Source organism: Choloepus didactylus, chromosome 15 (genome assembly GCF_015220235.1).
Source record: "Choloepus didactylus isolate mChoDid1 chromosome 15, mChoDid1.pri, whole genome shotgun sequence".
NCBI lineage: Eukaryota > Metazoa > Chordata > Mammalia > Pilosa > Megalonychidae > Choloepus > Choloepus didactylus.
In genome coordinates, this window is record NC_051321.1 from 21,149,637 (window position 1) to 21,166,354 (window position 16,718).

General features: G+C 42.6%; 1 protein-coding gene across 3 annotated transcripts in view; it reads left to right on the forward strand.

Moving 5' to 3' along the window:
* The window catches only part of LOC119510415 (guanylate cyclase 2G-like), a 41,678-nt gene that overhangs the window by 20,399 nt on the left and 4,561 nt on the right, over positions 1 to 16,718 (forward strand). For all 3 annotated transcript variants that reach the window (XM_037804698.1, XM_037804697.1, XM_037804699.1), the window contains 7 exons: positions 4,123 to 4,300; positions 5,589 to 5,729; positions 6,603 to 6,795; positions 8,527 to 8,701; positions 9,587 to 9,685; positions 10,922 to 11,013; positions 12,693 to 12,798. In XM_037804698.1, coding sequence (XP_037660626.1) covers positions 4,123 to 4,300; positions 5,589 to 5,729; positions 6,603 to 6,795; positions 8,527 to 8,701; positions 9,587 to 9,685; positions 10,922 to 11,013; positions 12,693 to 12,797 — 983 coding nt within the window. In that variant the 3' untranslated portion in view covers position 12,798. The remainder of the gene's footprint in view (positions 1 to 4,122; positions 4,301 to 5,588; positions 5,730 to 6,602; positions 6,796 to 8,526; positions 8,702 to 9,586; positions 9,686 to 10,921; positions 11,014 to 12,692; positions 12,799 to 16,718) is intronic.

Here is a 16,718-nt window from a genome sequence, read left to right on the forward strand (position 1 = left end):
GCTTTTTCAAACTGCTGCAGTGAGCAGCCTTGCTGTGTCTTTGCACACGAGCATGAACATTTCTTAAGGATAGCTATCTAGCAGTGCAGCCAAAGAGATGAAGGGCATACACATTTAAAAGTTTTGATAAATGCTACCCAAGTGTCCACTTCCAGAGATATACTCAAGCCTTTTTTTTTTTTTTTTTTTTTTTACTGGGTTATCTTTTAACATACTCCATTAAGGAATTAAGGGCAAAAGTAAGAGAAGATAGAGCAAAATTTAATCAAGATTGTTGAAAACGTATACTAGGCTTAATCCCCTGGAACTGTTACTTTCCACCTTGGCTACCCATTGGAATCAACTGGGAGCCTTAAAAAAAAAACGCTGATGTTCTCACTGTCAGAAATTCTGATGTAATTGGTCTGGGGTGCTGCCTGGGCAGCAGGGGTTTAAAAGCTCCCCAGATGATTCTAAGTGCAGACCAGGTTGAGAAACTGTCCTGGAGAGAGGGTGGGTGTCTGTGCATGGCGGGAGCAGGTTTTAAGTAAACCCAGTCCACCTGTCTCTTATTTTCTTTCTTTTTTTTTCTCTTTTTTTCCTTATCTACCTACCATTTCTAACCCATCCTTAATGGCCTGTCTCAAGCCTTATCTTTAGATTATCGTGCATTCCTTAGAGTCTTTTTCAAGTCAGGGGACTCAATGAGTATATGTAGTTGATTTTAAAACAGATTCCAGTTTCTAACTTATCTACAGAAGATGAAGCAGAGGGGAGAGCAGTCCAGAAAGAGGCAAATCCCGAAGCCAGGCAGAGTCACAGATATTCCCAGACTGAGCTCGGACAGGAACCCACTTCCCTCCCTAAGCCCAGGTACAGCCTGGCTGTGCCAAAAGCGGTCTGGGGGCAGGCAAGACTGTGGACAAGCAGTAGATTTTCCGTAACTGTGGTCCTCTGCCCACAAAGTCAATGGAGCCTGGCCACATGTGACTGTGTATGCACAAGATGGCAATCAGGAAAAATACAGTGTGTTCCTAATTTATGGACAAACACACATCTTTCCTTAACTCCTCATACTCCTCTACAAACAATCGTGGTACTGGGATCTGAATAAATACTGGTTCTCTGTGCACACTGGACCAGTATTCCTCAACCTTTAGTGGGCATCAGAATCACCTGGAGGCCTTGTTAAAACAAATTGCTACATCCCACTCTCTGACTCAGTAGGGTAAGATAAGGTTCTGAGAGTTCTCATTTCTATCAAATTCCCAGGTAATGCTGCAGACCCACAGTTTGAGAAGCACTCAAGTGTGGTCCTAGGACCAACAGCATCTGAACTGGGAACTTGTTAGAAATAAACTCCCAGGCCCCACTCCAGACCCACTGAATTGGAAACTCTGGGATCGGATCCAGCAGTTCTCTGTTTTACCATCCTGATACATGTCCAGCGAGAGAACAATTGCGGTAGCTGGGCTAGTAGACCATCAAGGAGTATAGGATGGAAACAGCTGGCTACACATTACTAAATAATAAGCACATGTCTGCTGAGGTGCAGACCCATGGTTTGAATTTGCTCTCAAAGTTTGGTATTATTTTATGAATTCTTTCATGACAGTTCTTAGAGTTAATGTAGGAAAGCAGAGGATGCAGTAGTGGGAATGTGATTCCCTCGAAGCTGTGTCATGACTTTTGAAGCTGTTGTTGTCCCATGTCTCAAATCACTCTTCATTAGGGAAATCAAACACAATTGCCCACCCCACAGTATTTTTTTTTGTATATCCTTTTAGATTATTTTTTAGGCATTAAAAATGTACACCTAACACAAGCACACATATTTACAAAAACAAGATCATATTTTACAGTTTTGTCACCTGTTTATTACAAACTAAAGGCCATAGTTTGTTCATATTTCCTTAGTTTTTACCTAATGTCCTTTTTTTCTATCCCAGGATCCCATCCAGGATCTCACATTGCATTTAGTCATCAGGTCTCCTTAACTTCTCTAGGACAATTTCTTAGACCTTCCTTATTTTTGATGATCTGAACACTTTTTAGGAGTATGGGTCAGGCCTTTTGCAGAATGCCCTGCAATTTGGTTTTGTCTGATGCTTTTCTCATGGTTGGACTGGAGTTATGGGTTTAGGGGAGGAAGACTACAGAGGTAAAGCACCATTTTACATCCCATCATATCAAGGGTACATACTATCAATATGGTTTAACACTGTTGATGTTGACCTTGACCACCTGGCAGAGGCAGTGTTTGTCAGGTTTCTCCTCTGTGAAGTTACCCCTCCACTCCTTCCATATTCTTCTCTTTGGAAGGAAGTCACTATGTGAAGTCCACACTTACAGGGAGGGAGTTATGCTCTGCCACATTGCAGATAGACTTCTTGTCTATGGGAGATTTGTGTCTTGCTCTCATTTATTTATCAAATTATTTATTTATATCAGTAAGGACTCATGGATATTTATTTGATTTATTGGGTTATAATTAATACTACTTTATTTTGCTGCTCAGGTCACTCTAGCTTTGACCATTAGAAGCTTTTTCAGTTGGCTTCTGTGTCCCTTTGACATACCTGATCATTGTGGAGGTTTTTTATTCTGTTTTGTTTTGTTTTTAGCCCTTCTTTACTTTCCAGCACTACCAGATGCTTCAAATTCATCTTGTATGTTCTCTGCCTCAGCTCTAGAAGCAGCCATTTCTCCGAGAAGCAGCCATTTCTCTGAGAAGCGTTGCTTCCTTTTATTGGAAAATGGTGCTAGAAACCAAGATCTGGATGTTGGGTGTGCTCACTGTGATGGGGGTACCATTGCTCCTAGGCCCTCTCAGCAGGCAGAGCAAGGAAATATATGTGTATATACACATGCATCTGTAATCTATCCAAATCTATCTTCTATCCATCTGTATCTACATTAAGCTGAATTAAGTTCATACTGATGTCTCCAACTCATTCATTTCCCCATGGTTCATTCCAGCCTACCCCCTTGTTTATCTGTAATTTTCCCTCTCCAACAGTGAGAATCCTGGCTCTTCCTATCCTCCATCCATTCACTTATTTGCTCAATCCCAGAGTATAGGTATACCAGATTCAGACTTGCTCACCTGTATTATTGTGGAAACTTTGCCAACTAGAGTTCAGCGATTATGATCAGTTACTTTTATCTTTAGTCCTATTGTCTCCAGCCATTTTCAAAGTCAGCACCTTTTCTCCTCTACCCCCTTTAGTGAGGCTGTGTCATACACTGGTAATACAGTTGGATTCTTTTGTCACAGTCTCCATCCCATCCTGTGGTTCCCTAATCTAATTGATCTTTTTAAAAATTTTAATTCCTTCAGGTTGACTCTATGTGCTGAAGAGTTCTATGGGTTTTGACAAATACATAATGTCATGTGTCCACCACAAAAATATCACATAGAATAGTTTCAGCCCCTAAAAAATCTTGGGAAACCACTGATCTATTTTTCACTCATTAATTTTGCCTTTTCCAGAATGTCAAATAAACAGGATTATATACCATGTAGCCTTTTCAGACTGGCTTCTTTCACTTACTAATAATGTATTTGAGATTCATCCATGTTGTTGTACTTGCAGTTATATACCAAAATATTGGTACATTATTCTCAAAGGACTATTTCCTTCACAGAACTTGGATTAATAGGAATATTTAAAAACCACTGTGGAAGCCAATAAGGAAGTACAAATAGGTTTACAAAATTGGACAGAGGGGCCAAACATAGCAACGTTTATTATTTGCTCAAATAGCTTTTATGTAACATACTATATGGAAAGCAAAATTGCATATGGCACCCTTTGGAAATTTCCAGCACTGAATGCTTGTATACTCCTGAACTTGTATAGGGGAATGCTTCACATCAAGAAAAGTTGATTTATTAAAATTTTTTTTGATCTAAAAACAGTTAAATTAGGGAGTGCTTATTTGTTTTACATTAGGATTCTTCATTTGTCAGGAGGATTCGCAAATTTCCCTTAAAATATCCAGATTCCTTTGAAATTTGAATCTGCTGCTATTTTTTAAAAAAAACAATTTACAAACTTTAGAAGCACGTCTACTTTTTAAAGTGTACTAAATTATACAAAGCTCCCACATTTGGCTATCTCAACCCAAAATGAATTTCAGAAATCATCAACCGAATCAAAGACCCCATGGCAACAGTTCCACTGAGACCTTCCTTGTCAGAGGAGAAGGGCAATGAAAAGATTGTGATCATGGTGAAGTCATGTTGGGATGAATCTCCTGAGAAAAGGCCCACTTTCTCTTCCATCAGGAAAATTTTACAAGAAGTCAGCCCCAAAGGGTGAGTTTGATGTGCAACAGACATTTTCTCCTAGTCATTTAACCATTAGAATTAAAAACTATGTGGTTGTGATTAATTCTGTATGGTTTACTCCATTCACGCATGCATGCATTCTTTCATTCATCGTATACTTACTCAGAGCCTACCATATGCAAAGCCCTGTGCTAGTGCTGATTAAAGTGGAGTGATAAATGCTCCCTTTAATTCATTTGTTACAAAAATGGATCAGAGCATTCATACGTACATTGCTCCCCTTTGTCCATTTCAGACATCACCGATCACTGAGGGCACTCTTTCCTATGGAGTTTGACATAACCTTAGGATATTTTTCGAACCAACTTTCCAAGGGTCATGACTAATCCATTGGAATTGAACTATGGTATGAAAATAATTCACCAACCGTAGAGTACATGATTGGTTCAGAGTATTTGTATGTCTCAGCATTTTTCTCCATAGTGACCTCCTTCATATCAGGATAATTGCATCATCTTTTGCTGCATGAAACAAATGGAGGCACAGCCATGTTAGAGGAAGTTTGAGTTGGCAGAAAGAGCCCTGGGCTGGGAGTTAGACCTCTCCTTCTAATTCTGCCTCTCACTCAGCTGTGAGCTTTTTACACACAAGACCTGCATTCTGAATTTTCAGAATCATAATAGTTTTAAATGGTATGTCTAAGGTTAGTCACTGTGACATGACTTTTTACTCAGAAAATAAGTCCCCAGTGTGAAGTCTATTTCCTCTCTGGGCCTCAGTCTCCTCATCTGAAAGATGAGTTTAAATTATCTCTCTGACGATCCTTCTCACAAGAGCCTAGAGGATCTAAAAATGCCCCCTACATTGGATAATCAGAGAACACTGTCTCTTCCTGAAATCTGCACTTTCAGTTGTCTATGATGGTGGTATGGAGCATATTGGGAAGCAGTGATGGCCGCCATTTGTCAAGTGCCCACCGGGAGCCAGACACAGCATGAGGAACTTGATACACATTATTTCCCCGAATCTTTAAATGGGCCCTGAAAAGGATAGATTATTATCCATATTTTCCAAATGAATAAACTAAGGCTCAGAGAAATGAAAGATGCTGCCTGAGATCACAGAGCCTATAAATGGCAGGCTCTGTTCTTGTGGCCACGTTGCCCTTGTCATTTCACTGCTGTCCATTGGCAACCCTTAAGTAGGAAACCTTAAGGGCAAGACATGTGTTCTTGGAATGCTTAGCTGGAGGTTGTGCTCCATTGTGACCCAAAAGTTCTTGGAAAAGGATGTTAACACCTGGGTTCTTTTAAAGCCACGTGAGCATCCTCGACAGTATGGTGAACAAGCTGGAGGTGTACGCCAATCACCTGGAGGAGGTGGTGGAGGAGCGGACAGACCAGCTGATGGCGGAGAAGAGGAAGGTGGACAAGCTGCTGTCCACGATGCTGCCCAGGTATACCAAAGCATTGTGGGTCTCGACGACGGGGCTCAGGAGCAATAGCATCATCCAAGGGGCCCCACATGGAGGGGCTATCTTATTTACTTTGTTCTTCTTCTAAAAGGATGTCAGGCTTTTCTAAAAGGGCTCAAGCATTTTGCGTGTGATTTGGAACACTCTGTAAAGGGAGGGAGAAAGCCCGGGCATTCAGAGGCAGAGACAATGCAGCATCTTTAACATGGAAGGTGGTGGATGCAGCAACAGGAGATTGCCTGTAGATGGCGCTCTAGTTTCACAAGACTGATTAAGGAACCTGCCAGTATTTCAGATTGTACATCCCACAATACAATATGCACCCATGACATTCGATTCAAAACTTCTTCATTTTGGTTCTGTTTTTCACCTGTGCACCCTCTAAACTCTTGGCAGAAGCATTTCCAGTGAAAACTCCTATACCCTTCTTACCTGTCAACAAAAGACACCGGGAGAGGGTGTGAATGTGTTAATGTGGGACTGGTCAATTGAAGTAAAAATATTGATTTGTAGGGCAGTGAATGATTACATTTGTTTCCACAACTGCAAACTGAGTCTTTACAAGCAAACTTTATAACAAGATTGGAAAATGAGATGCCCTCAGGGGAAAAAAACTCTTTTTGTAAATTCATTTATGTATGTCTCCCCACTCCCCACTTTATACCTACCAACAAACAAACTTCTTTAGAGAAAATACAGTTGGAGAAAAGAATGCCAATGGAATCTCTCTTGGCGATGAATTTTGTTTACTAGAAACCTAATCCATTGACGCAAAAGGATCCATGAGGGATCCTTTGCAGGGATCTCTGGTAGAATAAGATGCTGTTCAAAAATGATCATTTCCTCTGCTTTCAGCTTCATTGGAGAACAGCTTCTAGCTGGAAGATCCGTGGAACCAGAACATTTTGAGTCTGTGACCATCTTTTTCTCTGACATTGTTGGATTCACACAATTGTGTTCTCTCAGCTCCCCTTTGCAAGTCGTAAAGCTCCTCAATGACCTGTACAGTTTATTCGATAATATCATTAAAGTTTACGATGTGTATAAGGTGAGACGCCTGGCTCCCGGGTTGTGAGGTAACACGAGCGCGGGGCCCTGAGGGAGGGTGAAACCCACCCCCGAGGTCAGCCACGAAGAAGGCTCCGCAGCAGGCTGGCAGTCTCTCTCAATTCGTGGCAGAAACTCGATATTTATTCCTGTTTGTTTTCTTAGAAAAGGGCTTGATTAATCACAGATGTATGTGCTTGTCAAGAATGATCCGTTGTTCCCTCTGTTTCCTTCCATTATTTTACCTAACAGTAAAGGCTTTTCTAAAAGAGGCATTGACCACTTACTGGCTAATTCCTTCCTTCTCCTCTGCACCACCCCCCACCCCTCAATGTTTTTCTTTCATATTCAGAGAAGCTTATGTTTGCTCCCCTTTAAAGGTTATTTTCTGGATCTGATGTGGGACTCATTTCTGATCTGTTTCTCAGCAGTTTGGGGTGAAGATAGACCCACATGTTAGACTAGGAGACTTGTGGCTAAAGGTGAGGCAGCAATTACCTGCCTATACTGCCCTGGGGACACCTAGAGTGAAACAAATTTTGCAGGGGGTATAGCAAAAACAGTAACAATTTGGCTTCATTTCAAAAATGCTCATCTACCCAATAGAAAAAGCAGATGGTGGTGATGATGGCCATTTTTTGTGTTTTCTAATTTTTTTCAGCTGCGGTCGGGTCATAACCGGGGACAATAATGGGTGCCTGTGCTTGTGCATGTCGTGTGGGCAGCTACAAGTACACCTGCTTGGACCAGTGACCCCAGGGCTCGAGACAAGGGAGATTTGGGGACAGTGTGGTCATGTCCCTCAGTGACACGTCCTCAGTGGTCATCCCCCAGTGTTTCCCACAAATGTTCCCCTCTCTTCAAGGGGGAAAGAAATGATGGTGTGGGCAGTCTCAACAGATCAGGCACACCAAGCCAAATCCAAACCCCCCTGCTTAGGACAGTATTCTCTGAGATTTTTCCTCTTACTCTTATCTTCTCATTTAGTCTTGTATGAGCTAATATCAAACTTAGTTTGTGTTCCTAAAGGATGTTTTCCTGGAGGGGAAAGGTAATCTAGAGGCAGGTTGTACTTGTATACCAGTTGACTTGGAGTAATTTCAGGGTCACCAGGAGACAGGTGCTCTTACTGCCTGGTTAATGCCTGAAATTCCACTTTTACCCCCATCATCTTTGAATTTGCTAAAATTCACATGTATCTGGAAAGGGTCATGACTTTAAATTTTTATTAGTCATTTATTTTTCCATTGTGAATGAAGGATCTGAAAGCTGATTTTATTAGGAGGAATGGGGGAGAAGAGGACAAATCAGGCAGATACATGTATACATATGGGTATGTATAAATGTATACGCAAGCCCTGATGTGGGGTAAGGACACTTCAGGTTGAGTAAGATGGATTCCACCTGAGCCACCTGGTCCTCCAAGATCCACTCCACCATTATACTGCTGCCCTTCTCAGTGGTCCTGAATTTGGGTTGGGGAAATATGGCCACCAGCAATATCAGATCACAGAGGAAGGAGTGACTGTGGGGTTGAGGGGTCAGGGAAGGAAGGCTTTGTGGAAGAACCAGCACAAGAGCAGGAACTTGAGGAAAGGCTGGGAATTGGGTGGAGTGGAGGAGTGGGAACGGGACCCTTCAACATACGAATGGCAGGGGTGAGTAACGAAGGGTCTCCAACCCCTCCCCCCACCCCAGAGAGCACAAGGTCAGTTTGCTGCTTTATTTTAAGGTTGAAACCATTGGAGATGCATACATGGTGGCTAGCGGGCTTCCTATCCGCAACGGAACCCAACATGTAGACGAGATCGCCACCATGTCCTTGCACTTCCTCAGTGCCACCATCCACTTCCAGATTGGACACATGCCTGAGGAGAAGCTCAGGCTCCGAATTGGCCTCCACACAGGTATACAGCTCTACCTCTACACAGGTATACAGCTCTGAATGCAGATGGCCTATGGTCCAAATATGGTGGCAGGTAGTTCTGGGTTTGAATCCTAGTTCTGAGGCTTTCCAGAGTGATAAGATCTTCAGTGGAAACAAAAGGTTGAATTGTCTTTGCATGTGTATTTCCCTGTGTATTTCCAGGTAGCCAGATTGCTTGGTACCAAGGACACACAAAGACTCCAAGGTTGAACCAAAATAAGGAGGGACCAAAAACTGGGCTACTTTGCCTTCCATGCCTCTGCTTTGAATGCCCTCTGATCTGTTCTTGTCAAACTCTTCCCAAGGGAAGACTCCATGGGTGTGTGCAGAAGGACCCCGAGCTTGGTTTAATGCTCTGCTGTCCTTGTCTGATCTGTTCTGTTCTTGTCAAACTCCTCCCAAGGGAAGACTTCATGGGTGTGTGCAGAAGGACCCCATGCTTGGTTTGATACTGTGCTGTCCTTGTCTTGAAATTCTTATTTTTTGACAAGAGGCTCTGCATTTTCATTTTACACTGGGCCCCACAAATTATGTAGCTGGTTTTGCCCTTACCTACCCTATGAGACTCAACTAAAATAAAACCGTTTAGATGAAGCATTCCCCTGACCCCCATTCAGAAGTAATTACTCCCCCATTTGTGTTTCTGTTGACTTTGTTTACATCTCTAGTGCATGAACAACATATCATTAATTGATTACGTTGATTTCTACAAGGTCTTTCTACTCTAAGACTTATGGCCAAGTTTTGCCTAAGAAGGCACTTAACAAATATTTGTGGACTGGTATTTGCTGACTTGATAGGCATGGAGGGGTCTAGCCCTGGGGAGATGGAGACTGGACATGCTCTTTGGTTCTTTACTCTACAGGTCCTGTGGTGGCTGGTGTGGTGGGAATCACCATGCCCAGATACTGTCTGTTTGGAGACACTGTGAACATGGCATCCAGAATGGAAAGCAGCAGTTTGCGTGGGTATCACTTACAGCACTTTGCGAACACAATAACGCTGTCCCTTCACTCCTCTATCTTTACCCAGAGGGTATTTTTAGAATACCCATTTGCATTTTGTCTACTTTTTTCCATCTAAAGGATAAGATTATCCAGCTCAGATGACACTGATCACAAGCTTTATAGATGGGGTTTTGCACTGTGCTTTCTATCAGCCATGAAAACACAACAGATCTTCCTCCTTCTAAGCCTTTTCATTCTAAACAGTCAGACACACATGTAATAAACTCATTTTAATGTACAGCAGAAATCAGCAAACTTTTCCTAAAAAGGACGAGGCAGTAAATATTTTAGGCTTTACGGAGCATGTGGAGATAATGTGCAAATGAACAGGCATGGCTGTGTTTCAGTAAAACTTTATTTACAAAAACAGGCAGTTGGCTAGATTTGGTCCATGGGCTGTAATTTGCCGATCCCTGATGTAGAATATATTCTTCATGGTGCAGAAGAAATCTATGGCCAGGAACTCTAGGGAACATTATGTTCTTTTGCTTTACAGTAATTTTATTGCATTGACTACTGCTAGGCACAAATAGGCCATTTATCAGCTGAGATGTGGAAAAAATAAATACTCAGTAATTTAAGCTTCAAAGAGTTTAGATTAATATTCTTTTAAATTTACAAATTTCTTTCATTATATAAACACAAAACAGAAGATTTCCCTCTTTTGATTACTGTGTTGTCTAAGTTAATCAATCAAGTCTCAAACTTAAACCTCTCTCTTAGCTTGTAAGTAAAGATTTTCAGGATAAATTTTGAATGTAGAACTCCTTATGTAGGCTCCAAACCTAACTTCAGTTGCAGTTCTGGTCCCAAACAACATTTTCAGTAATATGTCCCAGCCTTGGTACCATCCCATGAAACTTTTCTGCTTACTGAAATCTCAAAAAGAAACCAGTTGACCTCCATCATGGGAAGTACCAGCTTACAAACTGAGTCAGTTCTGCCTTCTGTTTCTATCCCGATACATTAAAGCCTTAGCAGCACCCAAGAGTGTCTGGGCAATGCCTGGGTGGTTGGGGGGTCCCAGCCCAAGATTTCAAAGAGGTTGTCTTTGGGTTGCTTAATGAGAGATCCTGGCAATGTGGGAATATGAGCTGTGTAATGTTCCCTCTCCAAAGCAGCCCCCAGCCTCCCAACACCCATATGAAAGTCATGACCAAGGTCTTAACTTGGTAATGACTGATTTATGGCAGCTCTCCGGATTCACGTCTCTCAGACCACTGCAAGCAGGCTTTTGGCATTGGGAAGGTACCATCTGCAAAAGAGAGGCACCATTCCAGTCAAGGTAAGGCCAAGCCACCTGCATCCCACCTGCCCCATTTGTGTCTCTGATGGTGATGTTGGGGAACTGGATGGGATGATGAATCTCCACGCAGTGGGGCACGGAGACCTCTAAGGTCCATCTCTGGAGGCTCTCATGGCTGCCAGGTCATCTTCCTTCAAAAAGGACAGAAAATACCTTAGCTATCACCTAGACCAGCCCATTCTGGGATGCCTCTTTTCTTTCTGCCACAAGTGGTCCCCCAGCTTCTGCTTGAACATGCCAGTTCAGTTCCCTACACAAAGCAATAGCAAATGCAAGCCCAGGAGTTACAATGCTCACCTTTCCTTCTGTGTCCATTTACCTAGGTCTAAAGTGTCCAGGCAGAGGGGCAAAAACCATTGGTTTGCACTTGGAGATGCTCGGACCTCGTCTCTATACATTCAAATATCTCTTCCCTTTCCTGCCTTCTCCTCTGCCATGGCCTGCAGTCTGTTACTGAAATGTATCATGATACATTCTCATCTTTCTGATAAACACTACTGTTTCCCTGGGGGGAGGGGTGCTCCTCTTGAGGACAAGTCTGTAGGGGAGATGTTCATGCAAATGCTTTAGGGTGAATTCCTTCAGCCAGCCCTTTCCTCCACAGTGGGAGTGATGTTGGGTGTTTGGAGGGATGTGGGGGGCTGGGGAAGATAAGAGAGGGGGTCGGGGTGGCATCAACTTCCCAGTTTACTGAACCTGGCCCTGGCATACTGTATTGACTTCAAGCCAGAGAAGGATTTTTCTAGCAAGGCTGCAGTGGAGATCTGGCTTTGAAGCCTGCCCCACCACTCACTAGCTGCATGGTTTTGGGGCTTGGCTTCATCATCTGTAAAATGAGGGTAGGGCTATCACTGCTGTTAGAAATTTCGGCATGTCGTCATAGAGGGCACAGAGATTAATCGACTTCAGGCAGGAAAGTTTTATTCGAGCAGCAGCATGGTGGGGGTCGGAAAGAAAAGCGCCATCAGCATGGCGGGGTTCTGAAGTAAAGCTTCAGCCCACTTGAGACAAAGGGAGAGCTGTGTTTATGTTTAGCTCTCTGGGGTGGTCAGTTGTTCAAGATGGACAGGGGATTAGCTGATGGTTTAAGTGATGATTGGACACAGGGGTCTGTTGGGGTGGGAATTGAGAAGGCATGGCATTGAGCCAATGGAGAATTGAGTAGTGGGTTTTATGCCCTTTAAAGGACTGGACTGTATATAGCTGGGGAAGGGGGGTTTGGGGCAGGATGCAGTGGCTGCAGCATGTTATTCTGGCCACCAGGAAGTTTTGCACAAAAGGCTTGTCTAATGTGCCGTTTGTGAAAGCCTGCATTTGGAGTGTATTTTCTAACAGCTGCCCCTGAAGAGTGGATGTGAGGATTAAAGGTGAATGTGTATGTGAGGTGCTTCACACCGTTTCTGACTCATGGTAACAGCTCAGTGGATTTTATTTTATTTTTTTAAAGATTTTCTTTGCCACAAACTTTAACTGAAACTGGCCCTCACGTCCCAGACCATGGCTGATCCTCCATTTAGGCATCTCAGCAATGCCTGAGAAAATCATCAAAATGTCAGCTGTACCGGGGTCCTCCCCTCGCTGAGGGAGACCTGCGGTGTCTGCTCAGCGGCAGCCTCCCCTCCCCTGTGAGGCAGCAGCGCCCCCCATTGCCTCCACAGGGCAAAGGAGAACAGACAACTTTCTGGTTGAAAGGCAAAGACGGCCTCGTTTTTCCACTCCCTGAGTTTCCTGAGGAGGAAGCTAAAGTCCCAGAGCTCTTCTGAGGTGAGTATCTTTAAAGATGAGATTGGGGTCACGTGACTGTGGGGGACGATTCACTGGGATCCTGGAACGTCCCACTGAGGGGGTGCGGCTATGGGGGACTGAGCCCGTCGCCCACCAGGGGGCGCCATCCGGCGGACTGCCTTTTCCCGCTTTGGGCTTGGCTTCCAGCCCTGCGGCCAGGGCAAGTGTGGATCCCGATGAGCTGAATAAGGGGGACTTGTTTCCTGGGGTCCAGGGGTGGGGTGCTGCTCCCTGTCTGAGCGATTGCAGTTTCCTCTGCCAGGGAGTCTGCTCCAGCTGCCAGAAATTTCCAGCCTGTTAGCTTGTGAACTTGCACTGAACCCGATTCATTCCAGGAGGGGAAAGAGGGAGAATGAGGTCTGGAGCCGCAGCGCCTGCCCCAGATTGTACCTTGGGGGCCTGTGAGGTGGCTGCTCCCTAAACGTCATCTTCCTTACCAGCTAATCGTCTGCAAGGAGATGGGAGCCCACACGAGTCGGCGTCTTGAATGTGTCAGGGGATAAAACTCTCAGGCGTGAGCTTTCACCAGAATCCGAAAGGGCCGAGGCCATTACAAGGGGACAGCCCAGGACAGTTGTTGGAAACGCCTGGTCCTGAGCTCTGAATTCCTGTGAGCGCTTCAGCTTCCGAATGAATAATATCCTAGTTCCAATTTTTTGCTTTTTTTTTTTTTTCCTATCCACTGAGCAAAGGGTGCAGTCAAGGTCTGAATTTTAAGTGAAATTTTTGATTCATTTATGAAGAGTTTTTCTTTTTTTTTAAGTTTCCCAGCAATAAAGGTGAAACTTCATTCCTACTGTGGATATTTCCCCTTTAAACAAAGAATCGGATTCTATGTCATTTTACTCATTGATATTTGTAATAGGTTTGATGTATTTACAGCACTTCTTTGTTCATTCTTTGCACATCGTCACATCCAAACATCTTCTGCGTGGTAGCCCTTGAACATGGCAGAGCAATGTAAACAAGAGATCATGTTTGAGACCTTTTCCTGTTGTGCTTTCTAGGACCAAGGAAGTAAAAACCAACAAGGCTGGGAATGTTTTCTTTCTTGCTGGACCTCTGAGCTGCCTCTTTGCAGAGATAATTTTTATATTCTATAGAGGGAAATAAATACATTAATAACTACTTTTTGTTCATTGAGAGCCTTTACAATGGGTTTGGTGGAATTTTTGCTTTTCTGAAGCAAGGGTCACTAGATCAGGGCCAAGAGAAGGAAGTGCTTTCCCACTGAGATCTTAGGCCTTTCCATTAGCAATAGTTTTCTTCTGGCCAGCTGTGGGTGACTGGGCTCTGCGACTGTCACAGACTCCCTTTTTCTATAATATGGTTCCATTTTCATCATTGTGGGCTCTGATTCTCCCTACAGGCCCTCAGCATCGGGCCTTTTGACTGACATTTAGCAGGGGAAAGGCAGAGGGCATTTATGTGAAGGGGACAGGGGAATTATCCCCCGTTATCCCAGAATGGAGACAATGAGCCAAAATTTATCTTCTCATGCCTTGTAACTTCTTCCTTTGTTTGCAATCAGGGCTTCTGGAACCCTACTTTGCTCAACCATGAAAGGGAGCAAGACAGCCTCTGCTATGAGTCCTCTTGGACTCATCTATCCACCCATCCACCTAGCCATCCACACACCCACTCAGCCACCTACACGTCCATCCATTCATATGAACATTTCCTTAATTCAAGGAGCATTTATTAAGTGCTTACTCTGTGTCAGGTACTGGGGACATGAAAGAATATAAAACATTCCTTGATCTTCTACTCATAGTTTAGTCGGGGAGAAGGAGGCATAAGTTATGATAATGCAATATATAAAGGACTAATATGGATATGTGCAAAAGTGCAGAAGTAACTAAGCATTCTGGTGTTACTTAAAAGAGCATTAGATGTATGACACTTTTACAAATAGTTAATAATAAAGTGGTATATGGGAAAAATGTACCTATTGCAAACTATAAACTATAGTTAATAGTAATATATTACTATTATTTCATCAACAATAACAAATGCATCACACCAATACTCGGAGTCAACAGTAGGGGTTGATTAGAGGTATGGTGTGTTTTGGATTTTCTCTTTTATGGCTGTTATTTTTCTTTTTGGAGTAATGAAAACGTTCTAAAATCGATTGTGGTAATGATTGCACAACCAAGTGATGACACTGTGAGCCACTGATTGTAAACTCTGGATGGACTATATGGTGTGTGAATATATCTCAATAAAATTTGCATTAGAAAAGAGCATTAGAAAAATGATAGTCAGTGTAGGGAAGGAGGTGGCATAAGACAACTGTCCCTTATTATCCCACCTTTGTATATGTATTGAACGTATGTGTGTGGTTTTGTTCCCTCCCAGCCCTCATCCATATGCTTACAGAAGTTATGTTCATATAATACTTTTTAAACTCTGCCTTTTTCACTGCACACTATATTAGCATTTGACTTCACAAACACATACACATAAAAACACATTTGCATGCATGTGCACACACAGACACGCACACCATGAAAGCATGCACACACATTTTAGGGATACTGATCAGGAATTCTGATGACAGCAGTTTCTTAAAATATGTATCTAGTAATGTTTCTATGTCTACCAAAAATACCTAAGGGAGAATGCACTCTTCCTTCTCTGGATGTCTGTTTTATGCTAGCACTAATGAGAATTTACAAAAGGGATTGTTCTGAGAGTGCTTTATCTTAATTCCAATAGAGAAGTTATGAGGCAGGAAGGGCAACCAAACACCATGGGACTGTTGGTTCACTTTAAGTCGAAGCACATCCAGTTGCTAGAGACATTACGGCTTTACGGGCAGGGATGACCAAAGTAACCTTTTCCCCCAAATGTAAATCATAATAAACGGCTTCACCTCCTGATATTGGAAACCCAACAGTAGAATTTTTGAAATGTGGATGTAGGATAGAATGATTGAAAGCCTGTGGTATAAATGTGAATCTTAGAAACCCTGGTTGTAAAAACTCTTGGGAAGATGGAAGAATTGGCTATCAATTTTATATATTTACACTGTAAACTGTGGTCATAGGTTATTTATTTTACGATATTTTATTTATTTCACAGCACCAGGTAGAGATACAAAATCATAAGAGTGATGATAAAATAAACCAAAACTAGCACATTGTTTTTCTCTGACAGCCAAGGATTTATAATTATGTCTATGTGTATTCTACTTAAGAGTTTTTGACTAGAACCAATAAAATATTCCTTCTGTCGTTCCTGACGACCAAAAAGTCTGAGTTTATAGAAAGAAGAGATTCCAAACTGGTTACAGCACCAGCTTTGAGACCAAGATTAGTCTACATGGGGTCATTTGACTCTTGTCTACTGCTAAACAAACATGTGCTATGTCTCTAGAAAATTGATAACTGGTTTAATTTCTGAGTTAATTTCATAAGTTAATGAGACAAAAACAGAGGTGGGCTTGACTATTTAGGAAAAGGCTAAATGAGGTCAGATCACTCTGTAGGAATGAAGATACTGCAGTAGAGCAAGTAGAAAAACAGAGCCTCGAGCATCACAAGCCGTGCGGGAGGCTCGGGTGGCGAGCTCCAAGAAGAACCCTGCCGTAACACCACCCCAGAGTCCTGTTGGAAGCAGTGGTTTTATTTCGGCAAAACCACGTTACCTATGATGTTCACATCAATGGGAATTTTATACATGTTGTAGTTTTATTTCTATTTGATTGTCTCTTGATTTTAGAAGTATATGTAAGCTATAAAAACAAGGACTTAATACCGATATAATGCCTATATAATGTTTATACATATATAAGAAACTCTATAATAAAAACAAATTAGGTTAGCACTGGGGGCTCTCAAGAATCATTTTCCCTTACGTTACTCAAGTTGGAGCAAAACATTGATCTTCCTCTC